This window comes from Orbicella franksi, chromosome 3 (genome assembly GCF_964199315.1).
Source record: "Orbicella franksi chromosome 3, jaOrbFran1.1, whole genome shotgun sequence".
Lineage (NCBI taxonomy): Eukaryota > Metazoa > Cnidaria > Anthozoa > Scleractinia > Merulinidae > Orbicella > Orbicella franksi.
In genome coordinates this window covers 1683678-1702500 of record NC_138147.1, presented here as the reverse complement: position 1 = coordinate 1702500, position 18823 = coordinate 1683678, and the positions used below count along the sequence as shown (strand labels likewise).

General features: G+C 41.3%; 3 protein-coding genes across 6 annotated transcripts in view; 2 read left to right on the top strand and 1 right to left on the bottom strand.

Moving 5' to 3' along the window:
• The window catches only part of LOC145480582 (phosphatidylinositol-binding clathrin assembly protein LAP-like), a 19713-nt gene extending 14875 nt beyond the window's left edge, over positions 1 to 4838 (top strand). Inside the window, exons 13-16 of one of the 2 annotated variants that reach the window (XM_081458848.1) lie at positions 289 to 531; positions 871 to 1103; positions 1434 to 1547; positions 1708 to 4838. In XM_081458848.1, the coding sequence (XP_081314974.1) occupies positions 289 to 531; positions 871 to 1103; positions 1434 to 1547; positions 1708 to 1719 (602 nt within the window). In that variant the 3' untranslated portion in view covers positions 1720 to 4838. The remainder of the gene's footprint in view (positions 1 to 288; positions 532 to 870; positions 1104 to 1433; positions 1548 to 1707) is intronic. The other variant, XM_081458849.1, reaches the window with a different exon arrangement.
• Positions 4839 to 4936: 98 nt separating this feature from the next.
• On the bottom strand, positions 4937 to 8291 carry LOC145482951 (allatostatin-A receptor-like). The gene is made up of 2 exons (XM_081461582.1): positions 7756 to 8291; positions 4937 to 7708 (listed from the first exon to the last, which is right to left on the bottom strand). The coding sequence occupies exon 2, from the start codon at positions 6868 to 6870 to the stop codon at positions 5917 to 5919; it is 954 nt and encodes a 317-aa protein (XP_081317708.1). The 5' UTR covers positions 6871 to 7708; positions 7756 to 8291; the 3' UTR covers positions 4937 to 5916.
• Positions 8292 to 9324: 1033 nt separating this feature from the next.
• LOC145480587 (serum paraoxonase/arylesterase 1-like) lies at positions 9325 to 16663 on the top strand. 3 transcript variants are annotated; one of them, XM_081458855.1, is made up of 7 exons: positions 9325 to 10198; positions 10308 to 10372; positions 11499 to 11554; positions 12562 to 12886; positions 13026 to 13212; positions 14758 to 14839; positions 15459 to 16663. In XM_081458855.1, exons 1-7 carry the CDS (start codon positions 10128 to 10130, stop codon positions 15777 to 15779), a joined length of 1107 nt encoding a protein of 368 aa, XP_081314981.1. In that variant the 5' UTR covers positions 9325 to 10127; the 3' UTR covers positions 15780 to 16663. The 3 variants fall into 3 exon arrangements, with proteins under 3 accessions (XP_081314981.1, XP_081314983.1, XP_081314982.1); XM_081458857.1 differs by lacking the exons at positions 14758 to 14839; positions 15459 to 16663 and adding an exon at positions 13955 to 14694; XM_081458856.1 differs by lacking the exons at positions 14758 to 14839; positions 15459 to 16663 and adding an exon at positions 13952 to 14694.
• Positions 16664 to 18823: the final 2160 nt, after the last annotated feature.

Genomic DNA, 18823 nt, shown 5'->3' with positions numbered 1-18823 from the left:
TTGATGTTTTAGGTGAACTTGCCTGTTGTTGATGCAATTCACCAATTACAGTTGACAGGCAACAGGTGACTCAAAACTTCATGATGGCCCTGTCCTACAATTCGCATCTGCATCTGCATCTGCATCTGCATCCTTTGAATTTTATAAAACCATAGATATGTGTGTGGCTGGGTGGATGCTTATAGGTCACTATGCTCATCAGGGGGGACTTTGTATCTTGAAGCAAGCAGATTTGACTGTACTTTTGTTAGAAGAATGCTCAAGAACGAACCATTAATTCTTTGTCAGTTTCTACAGGTTTTAGCACCAGCAGCAGCTCTACAAACCCATTTGACAGCCAAGTACATGATGATTTTGCTGCTGTGTTTGGCAGTCAGCAGACTACTGTTGACAATACTCCAGCCATGGGAGACATGTTGGTTCCGACTGTGTCCAGCACAGGGGCTTCGAAAGCACCATCTGACAGCAGCATCAGTGGAGATCAACCAGGAGGTTTGCATGCAAGCCTAGAGAGAGTTGCAAAATCTTTAGGTGAGCAGGCTTCATGTGTATTGTAGGAGGCTTCACTTTTGCACTGTTTCAAACAGATTTTAATGAATCCGATAGTTCTCCATTGTTTCACAAATGTAAAGGTGTCACATAAGGTTTTAAAATCAAATGGCTTCCACTTGCATCTGATTCTCTCAAAGTAATATGGAGGTTTTTTATGTAAATTGTATAATATCACTGATCCATGTAGTCACCAATTTTGTTGTCATCAGATAGGTATCTGTATGCCCTTCCAAGCTGGCACTGCTATGTTAGGAAATGAATGATAAGGACATTTCTATGCATGTTGTATTAATTTTACATTTTCGTTGTGATTTGTAGACTCATTATCTTTTAATGGAAACATCATGGGTCCATCTGGCAAATCACAACACCAGTGGACTGCACCAGTACCACAGAGCAAGACAGGGGGACCAAACTGGCAGGCACCACCCACGTCAAGAACGTCGTTACCTCAAACGGGTTGGAGTGCGACAAGTCAGCCTCCCATGCAGCAGTCAACAGGGTTCAGACCGCCCTTTGCACAACCAACTCCAGTGGGACAGCCTTTCATGGTATGTAGCCAAGCAAGGTCAATAAGCCTGTTTTGGGCTGTTTTATTATAACCTCTGGTGTTTACTCTACCCCTGGAAGTATTTCTGATTTGAAGACAATTAATTGTACATCACAAAAGAGTCACACTTCATTAATGTACATGTGATATATTATTGTTACCTTTCCAACCTACTGTAGGGTTGGGTGTTCCAGTGTTGATCTACATGTATACATGTGCGTGCCTCATGTCTTGTTCTTGACTTCTCATATTGGGTCCCTAAGGAGACTCACTCTCTAGGCCAAATAGAACCTTGCCTATGCTTTTGACAAAGCACAATCATGTTTTTCAGCCTGGCCAACAAGGAATGTTCCCACAACAGGCTTCTGCATTTCCTTCTCAGCCGTTTCAACCGCAGAGACCTGCACACCCACCAGACCCATTTGGACCCATTCCTGGCAGTCAGGTAAACCTAGTTATGTGCAATCACCAGGAGTTGAATTTATATACATGATGTTGTTGGGCCCATTGCTTACCATGTACGCAGTCTACCTAAAGACCTGGCCAACGATCATTTTCTGGCAATAACGTGTTCTAACAATGTTGTCAAATTTGTTATTTTTCAGGTTAGATTCTAAACCTAAAGCCTTGCATGATGGTGAAAGTGTAGGCTGGTCTGTAACAAATCTTGTATCTAAATCTGTGAGATTCCCAGTAGCTGAGCTATTTTCTAAGAAAAAAAAGTTTTGTAACTGAAGTTTGGACTTTCGTATTCATGCACTCAACCTTGTTCCCAGAGTCAGCCTTCGTGATGGCACAGGGTGAAAGAAAAGACCCTGGAAACTAGGTTGACAAGTTACCTGGCATTCCGTCTTCACTCCCAGGTAGTTTCTAGTAGCTCTTTTCACGGTTAAATTTTCTCATTTGCATTACAATATAATCTAACATGTATATGAGGCAATTTCGTGCTATTTTGTATTTTCAGCCCGAAATTGCCTCGCATCCAAGTTGGATACATTCTAATGCAAATGAGAAAATCTAAACGTGAAAAAGGCTACTGGATCGTCGTGTTATGCTTCAGTAGAAGCGGGACATGATCGCTCAAATAACTGCTTTCAAAGGCACTGAGAAGCAGATGTTCGTATACACAGGCCAGTGAATGAAAAAGAAACCAACAGAGTTTTCCCTGGGTATACCCTATTAACCTGCATAGCCGGCGGAATTTTCGCGTGAGTGCATTGTCTTGACAGTAGAACCTCTAACAAGAACAATGAAGTTGCAAGGGAAAATTGGAATAGTCAATTTTCTCTTGCGATTCCGAAAGCAACTCCTCGCAGGAAATCCCGCAGGAAATCCCACCAGCTATACAGGCTAGTGTACAGTGGAGTTCAAGGATGTGTCATGGTAAAGCTTTGACTTATAATTAGTTTCTTGATTCTTTTGGTTGACTAGGGACAATTAGTACTTAGGTTTCTTATATTATTTGACCCTAAATCACAGGTCTTAATCAAGGACTAAGTAATAGCACTAATTCGAACAAATATTCGAGCAAAGGAGTGGCCTTTTAATTTAGCTTTTTTTTATTGTCCGCAAATGAATTTGCTTTGATTCAGTAATCAAAGTTGTGATGTTATTATTATTATTTTCTTAATTCTGCTTCTGATGATACTTCAGGTTTTGCCTTCATCTTTTGCAACCAACCCGAAATTATCCTTCGTGCAGACGATTCGTATCTGCACGTAGCCCGATCCATCACTGAGTAACAGAAATGTCGTTCCCTTATTACGTCTTAATAAGGTCCCATCCACACTACCCCGGAGAAATGTGAAAACGCAGCTTTATTTCTTCGGTCAGGCCTACCGTCCACACTAATCCGTCACGAAAACGGAGCTTTACGAAAACGCTCTTCAAACCGGAGGAATTTGAAAACCCGACTTTTCGTTTTCGTGTGGACGGAAGCCATTTTTACGAAAACGAAGGCGTCACGATGGTCATGTGATTTCCCTGAACGAGTTTTCCTCAAGCTCAATTCCAAAATAACCGGTGATTGTTGCGTTTTTTAAATTCCTCCCGCGTGGACGGAAAACATGATGTGTTTTCAGAGTGAAACCTCGGTTTTCAAATTCCTGCGGTGCAGTGCTGACGGGGCCTGAGTATAACGCATCTTGAGTTTTGAACTTTTGCTGTTGATTGCATTTCATATATAGATAGTGTCGATCCCATTATAAAATGCCTGGAGAAGTTGAAAACACCGGGCTGTGCCTGGTGTTGTTTATAAGCTGGTCTTTGGTCGTTTCTGTTATGGACTTTTAAAATGAGATCCACTCAGTGACTAATTAGATTCATTTCCTCGGATTACACCAACTAATCAGATGTATCACACGTAGAAGTAAGTTGTCGCTTGTGATTTCTTAGAGGAGCTCTCAGGTCAGTAAACGTCGGTAATGAAAAACAGTTTCCAACGTTGCTTAGCATTAGACAGCGTCACTCAAACATGATTAGGCTTGTGACTTTTAAGGGAACAATTTTGCAAACCAACGGCTTACTCAAACTTCGTAACAATTCTAACTCGTTCTGTTTTGTCAAGAAAATAACGCTGTTTAGAATGCGACACGCCTTGGAGTTTAGGTAGAAATTTTAGTTGTAGCTTCCTCTACTTTGGCGCTTTTTGCATTTTACGACATGGAGTTCGTGTAAAGCGCTGAGAACATAGGGTGCAGACATAGCTTTTTGCGTATAACTGAACGATTTAGAACGATGTGTTTATATGAACTGTTCTCTCTTTCAACCGTGTTTTGGGTCGTAACACAAATGACTGTAAAACAGCCTCGTTCTCAGAGTCTTCTCTCTGTCCCGAGGAAGAGAGGGCGCTGGAACGATGTTGGTTGCGAAGAGACGAGGCCACAATCCTTATCCATCAATAACTTGTTACACTGGTATGAAGTATACAGATGTACAATGTACTGTACTCACATGTAGGGTTAATGAAAAGGTCAACGCTATATGGGATACCTTATTGTAGATAACGTAATTAACTTTCAACCTTTCACTACTAGAACTAAACCTGACGTGAACAGAGCAGTTTTCAATTGAGTGTCGAAAGTAATCAGGCAATTGCTTTGGTTTTTGTTTTGGTTTTCCTATGACTTGAGATTGGCTGAGTAGTCTCATTGGTAGGTGATTGGTTTGGTTTAGGTTTTACGACACTCCATTGAACACCGCCTTATGAATTACTAATTAATGTGGTTTTGAGTTGAAAGGATGAAAACATAGTGTGTGACCATTCAAAGAACTGAGCGGGAGTGACAGGTGAATTTCCCGCGCTTCGCGTAAGCAACATGTATTGGCGTCGAGTTTTGATTGGTTCACTGAATTGCCTGTGTCTTGATTGGTTAGAACGGGTTTTTTGGTTTTATGGCACACAATTGAGAACCACTCCATGTTGTACTAAGTGTTGAGTATTTTGCAAAATAGAATTTAAGTTTTTGAGGATAAATTTTGAACCGGGTGTTCTGGCAGTGAAAGGTTCAATTATCACTTACCCAAACACAACATTTTTTGTAGCTAAGTATAAAGCGGATCAGCACGGTATCCCATGTGGTCGTTACCTCTAGTATAAATAGTAGAAAGACTTGCAAGTTGGTACTACCCTATGTTTAATAGTAAAATGATATGACTGGTAATTAAACAAAATAAGCAATACTTTAAGTGCGTCAAACGAGTGAGACTGAAATAAATAATAAAACCAATGCCGTAATACCTTCGCTTTGTAATCATTTCTGTTCTAGGGGACTCACGTTAGGAAAGTGCACGTGGATGGGTGGGTGGGTGGGGCTTCACTCGATCTATGATGTTTTGTATCAAAGGCTCCTCGACTCGTTACCAGGTTACCTCTTTGTTATCATTTCAGTAGTAGGGGACTCACGTTAGGAAAGTGCACGTGGGTGGGTGGGTAGGGCTTCACTCCATCGACGATGTTTTGTATCAAAGGCTCCTCGGCTCGTTACCAGGTTACCTCTTTGTTATCATTTCTGTAGTAGGGGACTCACGTCAGGAAAGTGCACGTGGGGGGTGGGTAGGGCTTCACTCCATCGACGATGTTTTGTATCAAAGGCTCCTCGACTCGTTACCAGGTTACCTCTTTGTTATCATTTCTGTAGTAGGGGACTCACGTTAGGAAAGTGCACGTGGGTGGGTGGGTAGGGCTTCACTCCATCGACGATGTTTTGTATCAAAGGCTCCTCTGCTCGTTACCAGGTTACCTCGGCTCGTTACCAGGTTACCTCGGCTCGTTACCAGGTAGCGTCTAACGGTGACGTCCCTGAGCTACATTCGTAGCATGTTTTGAAAATGTGAAATTTGCGTCGGTCAAACAACGCGAAACATAAAGTGGGTGGTTATTTCGATGTGTTTGGGACCTTCTCTTCACTAAGATCGATTAATTAAATGCTATGGCTGAGTACAGCATCCTAACAGGGTAAAGTAGAACTATGTTAACCCACCGTATGCCACAGAATCCCACGTCTGTAAGACTCTGGCCCCATGCGACGTTTTCTAACTTGACTTCGCATTACTTTTACCTTGCCTTGCGCTCCCAGAACCCTTCCTCCACACCACAACCTCCTTCCTATTGGTGAAAATTGATCCGAGCCACGGCCTCCCTACCGTGAACTCTTAGTGGTCAACATATATTTGTCAGAAAGAAGCGATTATTTCATTATCAGAACGCATTGACGTATAATGCTCAAATAAGATGATATCTTTAGTCCGTTTCAGCCCTATGTAAGTTTTAAAGATTTTAATAGTTCGGCTCATTGCCATAGGAGACTTCTTAGTCAGCGTTTACAAGTCAAAACGTCTTTGTACGCCATTCTCAGCTCTTGTCGCATAAAACCATAAATGATTGGATTAACAGCGCTACTGCTCGCAAACATTATGATCTGCCAGAAGTACACTTGCCTTGGAAGGGAATATTGGCCATAGAAAGCTTCAAAAACATCCGTGATGATCGCCGGGGTCCAACAGACGAGGAACGCAACGAGAGTGACGAACAACATCTTCGTTATCTTTGTTTCATTGACGAAGGATCTTGAAGCTTGGCGAACATGACCGGAGATTGCGATTTCAGCAAAATGCGCTCTAACTTTCCGGTAGACTTGAACGTAGCAGATTATCATAACTGGAAAAACGACAGCACTAACCATGACATAGGCAGCTATGCTAAACCAACGCACGCCTTGACTATGAGTCATGTCCAGAAAGCAAAGAAATTTTCCGGGATGAAAGCGAAACACTTGACTTCCAAACGAAAACACGGCCCCCACAAACGTGAATGAAACCGTCCAGGCCAACAGGATTGACAGTGAAATGTTTCTTTTGCTGTAAATCCTGCGATAAAGTTTCCCAGCTTTAGTCATCTTGAAAAATCGGTTGACGGCGATGAGGGCCATGGTGAACAACGAAGCGTTGACAAGAATAAATATGAAGCTTCCCTGAACCTGACAGAAAGTATCACCAAAAATCCACTTGCCTTTAATAAGAGTTCCAACAAAGAATGGCATGCACAAGACTGCGAACAACATGTCGGTGACTGCAAGGCACATGATGTAGTAGTTTTGAGGCGCACGGAATCCTGGAGTCTTGTACAGAGAAAAGCACAGCAGGACATTTCCCAAGAAGGCGAATACACCAACGACGACGCAGACTGTTGTTTCGAAGACAACGACGCCGACTTCTCTGTTTTCTAGTGACATTTCAAGCTCGTTTTGTCTCTTCAGTGCCTCTTCCATTCAGTGGTACACGAATATTACATCCGAGTTTCAGCTGAAAGTCAAAACGATGACGGCAGAACTGATGCGGGGCAAAGAGCATAGACACTTCAGTAAGAGACTCAAACACATCAAAACTGAAAGGAAATTAGATACCGTTAGAAATAAAACCAAAATGATAACCGGATAAAATATTACGAAGTTAATTTGTATTCGGTAACCTTGTAAACAACCAGTTGACAACAATATTTACTTGATAGGGGAGATCGGCTTTGCTTCAAAGTTTTAGGTTTTCAGACACACTCTAGTGGGATTGTGGGATTGGAGTAACGGGACTAAAATTTCAGTTCTTTCCTTCAAAAAATGACACGACTTCCAAGACACCCTCAGAAACGTTCCAGCCTATGGGAAAGAAACTCAAATTTATAAATTCAATCGCTCGATCAGTCAGTATTTAAATTTATTATATGGCTGTGTCTCACAAGGACTGGGAACTACCGAATTCACGAATTTGATTGGCTGAAATCGATATTGACCGCGGTCTAGATTTTCCCATCTAGATCGGCATCTGGACCGGTTTCATTTCGCGTTGAAAAAGTAGCAAACTCAAATACAAAAATGTTCACCGTTTTCTTTTATTTTCTTCTCAATCATTTATGGAAATGCCAAAAAGCCTGATGACAAAAAAAAAAAAGTAAAGAGGACGAGCAAATTTCGGCAGGTTTAAGTTAAGCTCATCTCCGTTTGCAAGCAAAATGTCAGCAAACCAGTTACATTAAACGAATTAAAGTTTTCTTCTTTGCCATATAACAAACATCTTATTACCGAGCTAAGTCGGTCTGTATGGGAGAATCTTGACCTCGGTCGTGTGTACAGACCTCACTGCGTTCGGTCTGTACTCACGACCTCGGTCAAGATTCTCCCATATGAAAGGAGAAGGGGAAGAAGAGCCTGCCTGCATCGCTTAGAATTCTGAATGACGCCCCCAAGAAACCCCGCTGATGCCAGACTGAGCGAGTTGTCAAAAATCAGCCAATCAGTGTTCCTCGCGTCTGTACAGCCCCCGAAATGATCCCGACCCCGAAATGATTAGACTGCTGGCAGTCTGTTTTTCTCTCTAAATTCAGTAGGGGTTATGAGGCGAGACGTTATGGCTAAAGGGGAATGGGACGAGACATGGGCGCGGCCATACCGCCCTTGTCCCGCCCTCTTCCCTACTCGGCCACCACCATACTGCTCTTTTGCGTTTGCGATGACTAAACACTCGTCCTAGTGACCCTTAAAGAAAAAAACCGGCTGCCAGCAGACGACGAAATGATCCCCAGTGAATTCTAGGAATGGTAACAAAACGTGGGACTGTGGATCGTTCAATGACGATAACAATAAAGTTGACTGATAAAATGATAAAAATGATAAAAGATAGCTAGATTGCGATACACGGTAACCACACGAGTCAACAGGAACATCTTAAAGGTCCCTATCCTATCAATATTGTTTGGTCCTGACATTAAAAAAAGCAAAAATTTATTCCTGCTAAAAATAAAACCAACAACCATTTTTAAGGTCGGCGTTAATTGGATATTAGTGTGTTTGAAGTAGCAATTATCATCCCTTTGAAGGGTCTTTGAATATTTTTTTTTCTTCATTGTCGAGATGCTGCGCAATGATGTCTTCCACTTTTGGTATAGTTGTGCAGTATTCAATGTCTCAATGATTTGTTCTGTCGCGCAGCCTGTTCGCTCGATAAATTTCGCTGGCGTAGCACGCGTACAACTGTGAACCGTTAGATAGCCAGTAATTTCAGTTGGCTTTTTCAAACCGACGAAGACCGACTTTGTTCGGTCGAAACGTCTTTGTATAAGTAACTATAAACGTTGTTTAACGGTTTAGTAGAGTCAGTGTCAAACAAAACTTCGAATGTTACGTATACGTACTACTGGGGAGATACTGTGTTGCTCTAGAATTGGTACCTTGGTAAATTCAAGCCACACCCACAAAACGGGATCTTGGTACTTCTTAGGGGATTTTTTCAAAATATCTGACGAGCAGCCCGTCCAATTTATATGGGAATCCCCCCGGGTCATAGAAACTTCAGGAAAAAACCAAAAAACATCAAAACTGAAAGGAAATTAGATACCGTTAGAAATAAAACCAAAATGATAACATCAGATTAAATACTACGAAGTTAAATTTGTATTCCGTAACCTTGTGAACAGCCAGTTGACAACAAATGAATTATGCGATAAGGAGATCGTTCTTTCGCTCCAAAGTTTCAGGTTGCCAAACACCCTCAAAAATGACACGTGACTTTCTATTGTAGGTCCTATATAGTAAGTAAGTAAATAACAACTTTATTTATCGAGGGTAGCACATGACAGTAAAAACTGATAAACCAGTGGCCCTCAATCTAAATACATATGAATGCAAACCTCTGAAAGACACCCTCAAAAGTGTTCCAGCCTATGAGAAAGAAACTCGACCGGTCAGTCTTAAAATTATTATTTACTTACGAAAATAGTTAATTCATATTCCGTTTTCAAATTTATGTCGTAAAATGGCCACCCTTGAGTGGATGGAATTATTAGTAATAATAAAAGCTTTATGCAGCCTGAAAGACCGATCAACGAATCCATATCATAAACCTGTCAGGGAGAAAAACACTACCTCGGTAGAAGAACAGCCAAACATAATATAGACTACGAGTAGTCCCTCTTTCGCTTAGTCCGTCGAGCGAAATCGTAAATAACTCGCGAGGAAAAAATGGTCGCGTGAAATCCTGGGGGCGAGACGCGTTAAGAGATCGAAAAATCACTCGATGGCTTAGGCAGTAGTCCCTCCTTCCGTGTGCTTCTCGCCTCACGAGTTCGCCAGGCTATTTTTTCTCGCGGTTTTCTTTCGCGTCACGCACGACGGACTAAGCGAAAGAGAGACTACTCGTACGTAGTCTAAACAAAATACAAACTACAGTCGAACCCCTATTAGCGGTCACCTATTAAACGGCCATCCCTATTTAGCGGCCAGTAATCAAAGTCCCGATGAGGACCGTTTCTGGGGTTTTTCCTCTATTAAGCGGCCAACCTCTTTTAAGCAGCCACAATCCCTTTCACCGAGGGTGGCCGTTTAATAGGGGTTGGCAACATAGAGGCAGAAAGGTCCACAGTACAGCGGTTTTGTGATAATTTGGTCACGCATTCCCAATAATTTGGGCGGCCCGTCATTAGCCGTTCTTCTGTCATATTATTGTCGTACTTTAGATTGGAATCAATCTGCGCTCCATCATGGGTCGACTTGGCGAATTTATCGTGTTTTTCCTCATTACTATCCTAGCGTCGCAAGTCCTAAAAACACTGTAAGTCGAGTGTTCTTTTGCCTTCCAAAGAGCATTTTCAGTTGCCATTTGTCTTGCGAAGGGTTTTATTAACGTTTCCATAGGTCACATGTTTATCTTTATTATTCAGAATATTAGCCGGATTTTTCAAGCACGTTATAAACCACTCTCCCGGACCTTGCAGAGTAATAAAAGGTAAGTTATACCTCAAGGAAACTAGCTTTGAATATTTTCAAGCAGAGTGGGTTTTTGTCACAGTTGAGTGTACATGATATGCAGGGACAAGAACACGGACGAATATTGATGGTTTTTGTAATGCTATATAGGACAATCAACACTCAAATATTGCAGGAATTTTGTAGCATGGATTGGCCTCGTGAGCTACGCACTTCGGGTGTTACTCAGGACGCGCCGATTCATGCCTAACGCGCATTTATGCGCCCCGGGATTCTGCGGTATGTCCATTATGCAGATGATGAAATGCTCTCAAAAACATTTCGCAGACAGCTCCTGTCATAAAAAAAATAATAAAATTAGCATCCCTCCCTTTATGGTAAGAGGCAAGGTCATTCACGGTCAATGATTTGTTTATTTGTTTGTTTAAGGATTAGCCTATGCTCCTATCCATTAAGGCTTGCGTTATGCGTTACTGACTATATTCGCCAGATTACTTGTATCGTTCGTATTCTTTGCGTAAGACTACGAGCTTACAGCATACATATCTACCTGATTTGATACTGCAGATTAAAATTACAGGCAACTTATAAACCTGATGTGGACCTACGAAATTATCAGACAAACAAAAATAAAATAAAAGAATAGTGATAACCTAACTAAAGTGAGAAGCTTATCAACGTCAATTTCGCGTGGCAGTCTTTCGATTCTCCATATTCTTAGAAAATCAGTGGCTCAGAAAAAGGCGACCTTTATATTCTGAATGCCCTAGTAGGACAAAACACAACATGTAGACCCTCTGTTGACCATCAGAATAAAACACATTCGTGTGGCAAATGTGGAAGATGTAGGCATAGTCCAGTGAAACTCTCTTATAACAAAGTAGACTGTTCACAGCCCTCTGTTTGTCGTATTTTTATTCGATCGTTGAACGCGCGCATAGAATCGCGAGAGAACTGGACGCCAGCGCAAAACGACTTGGCCGGGTAAGGAGGGGGGGGGGACCGTTAAATATCACGCTCGCACATCCCATCCCCCACACCCGCGTGCTTCGCGCTCGCTTCGCTCTCTTTTTCTTTCGCGTGCATAAATAGAGAGGCTGTGAACAGTGTAATAACAAAGTATTTGTTCGTTACTATCATTACAGTGAATGGTTCAGAGGATCTCGCTCTTCTTCCTGATGGACTAGTGTTTGTCTCTTCTGTAAGTGTTATTATACATTTAAGGCTGGTTTTCACTAGAGCATAAGCACAAACACAAGCATAGGCATAAGCACAAGTGAAAACAGCCGCGACATAAACATAAGCATAAGCGGAAACATAAGAAGAACGAACCCACTTATTTGTCTTGTACAGTTTTCACTAGTGACGCGCTCGACATAAGCATAAGCATAAGCACAAGAAAAACGAACAGTTCCGTTTTTCTTGTGCTTATGCTTATGCTTATGTCGAGCGCGTCACTAGTGAAAACTGCACAAGGCAAATAAGTGCAGTGGGTTCGTTCTTCTTATGTTTCCGCTTATGCTTATGTTTATGCCGCGGCTGTTTTCACTTGTGCTTATGCTCATGCTTGTGCTTGTGCTTATGTTCTAGTGAAAACCAGCCTTTAGACTTGCCGATTATGATGAATCAGTCAATTCGACATTTCAACATCCCCTGCAGGCAACGCCCCGAACATTAGACATTTTGAATTGTCAGTTTGTCAAATTGCCATCCCCCTGGGCAAAAATAGTGTTCAAATGCCCCCCCCCCCCGAAAGTAACAAACCTTTCGAAGGGATTGTTTTTGATCGACAACGTGTACAAAGACCATGATGTTGTTCAATCCCCCTTGCCGGCTTATATAGCCAGTGTCAAATTTCCCACCCCACCATTAACCATCCAATAGAGAAAGTAGCGAGTCATGATCAGCACAGATCATTCAACTATTGTTTACATCGTGCGAGCCTCGAAACCGTTAACCAAAACGCGAGCTTAAGATTAGAGCCAAATATTAAAATTTGAACTTTCAATTCGCTCCCACGCGTTTACAAATATGTCGACCGCTGACTACGAAGCCTTTATTGTACTCCTACAAAAGTAGTGTGACGCTGCAGTAAGATTAGTGTTGCTGTTTGCCATTTTATAGCGTTAGAGTTCTCGCCAAAGACGGCATATGTATAATCTAATCGCCAATACCACAGCCACTAGACTGCAATATTTTGTCACGCAGGGACTTCGCTACAACGTTCTTACGTGGTACGATCCAGTGATTGACACATGGGAAAGTAAACTGATGACATTTGACTTAAACAAACCCAATGAAAATCCAGTTGAATTAACACTAAAGAACTTCAATCGCACGGGATTTAACCCGCACGGGATCAGTGTGTATCGGGATCCGTCCTCGGGTACGGTGTCCCTGTTTGTGGTGAATCACCGACCTGACGCTCAAGCCATTGAAATATTCGACTTCGAGCGAGAAACGCATTCACTGATTCATCGTCGTTCTGTGGTTGACGCGTTGATCTGGAGTCCAAACAACTTACACGCAGTAGGTTAGTACTATTTTATGTTCTGACACTTTTTACAGTGAATGACTGACGGGATCCAGCTACCATTCACCCAGCGTTCCCCACCCCACCTCCCCCTATGGGTTAGACTGGTTATTTTGTCTTCATTCTCCTTCTCACGCAGGTCCGGATAGCTTCTATGTCACCAACGACAATTTTTTTCATTTTGACAACACCCTGCTCTGCGTCCTCCACAAGTTTTTACTAAACAAGTGGTTGCACTGTAACATTGTATTCTTCGACGGATTTAAAGCCATCGAAGCGATAGGGGGTGTTCATCCCAATGGCATAAGCATGGATAAAGACGAAAGGTTAGCATTCTCCAGTTGCAAATACTTGTGTTGTTATTTAATGAATTGTAAAACCCAAAGAATTCTGGAATTCAGAGCCCTTTTCTCAGCTATCAGTGAATTCCTCTGATCTCAAATCCCAGCTAATAGGGAGTTTAAGAAACCAGGACGACGACGCCAAGGTCAACGTCGACTAAAAAATGAGTTTGTATTTTACCTAGAATCTCGAGGTATCGTAAAGTCATTTACTTTGTTTGTCACTGTCAAAGCTCTTACGAAACTGAATCTGGGGCACATTGACAAATTCTAAATAAAAATTTAAAACATTAGCCGTCGTGGTTAAAGTTCTCCAGACGACGCAGAATTTGGTAATTTCACCCGTGACGCTGTTGTTGTTTAGAGGTCGGCAAAGAAATGTACAAAGAATTATAACGCACGTGCACAGCTATTGTTCTTCTTATTAAACCTTTTTTGCTTAGAAATGTTGCCATTGCCGTTGCCGTCGTGGTTTTCTTAAGCTGGCAGCCGACGGTTAGAATTTTGACCAAAAACCCGTGGACTGTGACCCTCAATTCTAGCCCAAATTGCTTGCAATATGCTGTAGATCTAGAGAAAGACATTTTGTTAAAACTCTGGAAATAACCACAGAAAAATCAGTTTCTGTCAAGATGGTAACAACGGAAAAGAGTTTGTGTGCCTCGAGTGAAGGACGTAAAGACCCTTTTAGAGCCTAGTGTATCCTTTGCTGCTTCTCGTATAGTAGCAAGACTGAGGCTAGGAGTATTGCTATATCTGTGGATGGATGGGGTGCATTCCATCGCATAACACCACCAGAGATTTGCCAGGTCACCCTAACAGTTGGCTGGTACCCATCAGTATACTCTTGGGAGAGGGACATTGCGATGGTAAAGTTTGCTGCCGCTGGGGCCCAAGCCCAGACCGCCTTACTATAGGTATCTGACAGAGTACCCATTAGGCCACCGCAGTCCATAGTGTAATAAACGGAAAACAAATTTGTTCTTCCACAACCTCGCATTGATTATCGGAAGAGAAGCTTTTCGTACAGTGGAGCTCAGTTGTGGAACAACGTATCTGTAGAACTAAGTCAAGTAACTTCATTAACCGAGTTCAAGACTGAACTAAGTCGAAACGTTGCCAAGTAAATTAAATTCTACACGGCCTCCATGAAAAGCAGTTTTCATTTTTTGATTTTTTAGCTATTTTTTTGGAATTTTTATTCTTTGATTGTAGTAAGGAAGATGGGTAGCTAGCTAGTTGATTATCATAAATAGACTGATGGGAATACCGTGTATAAATAAAGTTATTTTTGATTTTTCCTATTATAGAAGGCTCATTTTCACTTGCTTTTTATAATGAATAAGGTGAACTGATAATTTGAAGGTAACTGTTCATGAATTATAACTGTGTTGTCTTCTGCCATTATGTTCGGAATGTGCTTTGTCTGCCTTGCTAAATTGAGCAGAGATATTCTTAACCCATGTGTACGCTCACTGTCTTTCTTTCTTTTCTTTTTTTTTTGTTTTGTTTTGTTTCGATTCCTTGCAGGTTTGTTTTTACGTCAGCTTTGTTTGAAAATGGTATCGCCATTTTTAGACGTCTTCAGGACAACACGTTGGAGGCCTCCCAGGTTGTTAAATTGTTAAATGTTTGAAATCTAATGTCCCAGATCTGTCAATCACGGAGCTGTGCCAATCATGGCATTGCGCTGCTAAAATAGGCAGGCAGCCATACATAGCTGGAATTAGGGACTTTCCTCATCCTTACAGCGCGAACACAATCGAAACTTTAACCATGTGCAAACCACAAATCGTATTAGGTAGGAAGTTCTTTGAACACACGAGGAGAAAGTTTCTTTTTTCTCCGAGGTATATGAGTTGAAAATTTATTATCACAGGTGTGGCTGGTTTCGCTGGATCGTTTGAACCGCTAGTAACTTCAGTACTTTTCGTGATAAGTCGATTACGGTCATGTCCTGGCAATGAAAAGTCAGCAAGCCTTTTATTTGAAAAGGCAGCAAGAATGAATCATAGTAAAATTTAAACTGAACGTTCTCGGCTAAAAATACTGGTTATAAAAACGCAAGCTTTTGACTGCCCTACATTGCAGTCTTCGACGGGTGTAATGATGATTACATTCGAACCTTTTTGCCAGTAAAGGTTGCACTGAAGGGCAGTCGAAAGCTTGTGTTTTTATAATATTTTTAGCGAGATAAAGTCATTAAGCCTTTTGTTATTGCCTTTTCACAGTTGATTAAAGTTGGATCCCTTGTTGACAACATCAATGTTGACGCTGTGACTGGGGATCTGTGGGTAGCAGCATTACCGAGAGTATTGGAGTTCTCTGCGCATTCCCAAAACCTCAGTCACCTCAGTCCCTCTCAAGTTCTTACAGTGCAACTGGGAATGCCATCTCCATCCGGGGAAGCTTTCCCTGATTACAAGGTTCGTGAGGTGTACATGAACGATGGACAGGAACTATCTGGTTGTACATCTGCGTTAGTTTATAAAAATCGTCTTCTAATGGGCGCCGTATTCAGCAACATGCTGTACTGTGAGATGAAGTGCTGATATTACTACCGCACAAACATCGTAATTAGCTGTAGTGTGAAGGTTATTGCATTGATTAAAAGAAAAAAAAGAACTTATTCCAGGGTTGCTGCAAGTAAATTTCTACGATCTAAGTATTGCATGTCAGTAAGGCTTGTGACAACAGCATTTTTTGTATTAATTAAAAGATGTAGAAACCAACCAAGTAAATTGTGCGTTGTTACTTAAAACGAATTTTGCCAAAGGATCCGCAAAGTAAACTTCGGATATTTCCTTCAAACAATAAGTGATTTTGTAATATCATAGTCAGCAGCATCACGCAGCATATATATTATCGTATGGCGGAAGATTCCCCAAGAGGGAGCTGCGCAATGAATTAAGTATTTACGTATGTATGTTTTAAGGTTATTGAAAAAAAGCGCTTATTCAAGCGTAGGTGTAAGTAGTTTTCTGTAATCCAGGTATTCCATGTCAGGGCTTGTAACATCAGTATCGGGGGCACCCAACGGATCGTTTCGGTAAATTATCTGTTCGGAAGGCCTTTAATCCCCTCTGATTTTCTTTAGAGAATTGTCACCTCGAACTTTCGCGATATGAGAAATTTAATGTCTGCTGTTTTCGGAATGTTAAAAATGTCGTTTTGGGTACCTTAAAAAGGTCAGCTATTATTTTTCGGAAAGGCGAAAAGACCTAAGGTTTTCGGGAAATGGACAAAAAAGCCCTAATAAATTCGAGAATACTCGAGTTCCCCCAGAATAACCGAACCGATGAAACTTTTTAGCGCAACCTAAAATTAACCCACAGAGCTTTAAAAGTACTCCAGATAGCCTAAAACAGCGTTTAAAAGCATTCGACAGAAAGCGGTCGTTGGGTGCCCCTGCAGTATTGTTAATTAAAAAATGAGACAAACCAAGCAAATTGTTCCATATTTTGAAAACAATTTCTGCCAACTGCACAGAGCTTTAAAAGTACTCCAGATAGCCTAAAACAGCGTTTAAAAGCATTCGAGAGAAAGCGGTCGTTGGGTGCCCCTGCAGTATTGTTAATTAAAACATAGGCACGCAAGGCGTGCAAGAGTTATTTTTTTGTGAGCTATAAGTCTCGGAGATAGGAGAATTCGTGGAACTGTTTACAGTAATGATTTGGTTGATTTGACAAGTTTTTTTGGTTGCGATGTACAGCAAGAAAGAAACTGGGAGTTTATGATGTACATACGATGTTACATCGGTAATGGTAAGATAACTAAATAGTAAGCCATAAAATGTTTGACTGAACAGACTACAGTAATCTGACACGTCTCCAGATTAATGTAGATACCATCTTATTTTCTAACAGGTAATTTTATTCGTGTTTTGATACAACCCACACTGTGATTGGTCTGACACGCGCACATGCATAACTCCCTCACTCACCGATGACGTAGCCCTTCTCCCCGGGGGGGGGGGGGGGTGAGAGACTCCTCTATATGGGCCATATAGGTCTGTGCGGCCCCGAAGGGTATGGTTTTTCAGCCGTTTTGGTCATAAATAGGGTATCGATTTTAGCTGATTTTGGCCATTTTGGTCATAAATAGGGTACGGTTTTTGCACTCTAGCCTTGATATGGGTATGCTTTAAGAAGAAGCCACTTTTTCATCATTATCGAAAAGAAAATCAACAAAAGCCCTTCACAAATTTATATGTTTACGATAATTTAGCATTGGTTTGAACTAGGGAGCTAATTATAACGCAGTTCTGAAACAGGGTTTTGATTTGAGGGTCAGGTCGTAAATAGGGTTTCGAATTTTTGGTCAGGTCATAAATAGGGTAAGGAATATCGCAGATTTTGGTCATAAATAGGGTAAGGGTTTTGGGAAGCGGGCCGCACACCCCCAATCAATTTTTCTGGGAGTACCCCCTCGGGAGCCCTTCCGGCCCCCAAGAGGAATTTTTGCCCAAAAATACTCAAGTTAAGAGAACTTTTCGCATCTTATACGAGTGGTAAGTTTACTCTTTTTACACAACACAACGCAACAACACTACTTCACCGAAAATTTAAAGAAAGAGAAAAAAACCTCTCTGACACGTTGAAAGTCTGATTTAATTAAATTGCACTTTAACTTGGTGCCACACAGTCTTCAAAGAACATTTGAACAGTTTTCATACTTTTTACCTTTAAAAATATCGGACGGAAAAGAATGTCATAAAATGCCCATCAAATAAAAATATTAAACTGCTACTGCAGAGACGTAAAAACACTCTAGAAAGGAAAGCTTCTTTTTTGTTTAATATCCTGGGAACAATAGCCGATAACTTGTAAGCTCTAATTGAATTTACTCCCATATGAAAAACAGAAGTGTCGAGTTACCATTTGTAGCTAAAAATAGCAAACATCTCGTGGGAACAAGTTGCGACGATTCGTCAGCTCTAATTGAATTTACTACCTTGTGAAAAACAAGAGTGTCAAATTACCCATTGCAACTAAAAAATAAAAATATCTCGTCATATTTGCATGCAATAAGAACAAAACAATCGTTACCTGCACTTACTATTGTAAACGTTAGAACTGCTTCAAATCTAAAGTCTCGTCTCCTCTAAAACATGTCCTGAGAACTAGAAGCGACGATTCGTGACCTCTAATTGAATTAACTCCTTGTGAAAAACAAAAGTATCAAGTTACCCTTTGTAATTAAAAATAAAAATATCTCGTGCCATTTGCCTACTACTCATGAACTGCTTCAAAACTCAAGACTCATCTCGTTCATAACTAGCCACCATTACACTGAAAATTATGCACTCTAAAACAGCCCAATGTACGTATGTAACTGTCACACTCCCCTCCAAACCGGACTAAAAATCACAAACCGGCAACATACACGTCACTCGTTATTTTTCAATTACCAAAGTCCTTGTGTTTATACATACCTTGTGTTTCTCACGTACCATACCACGTAATTTGATTGGCTGTTCATAGTAGATCCAATCTGATTGGTGTGACATACATACATCTCTCACTCACTCACTCACTCACTCACTCACTCACTCACTCACCCATTGACCCGTCCATAACATACCCGACGCGCCGAC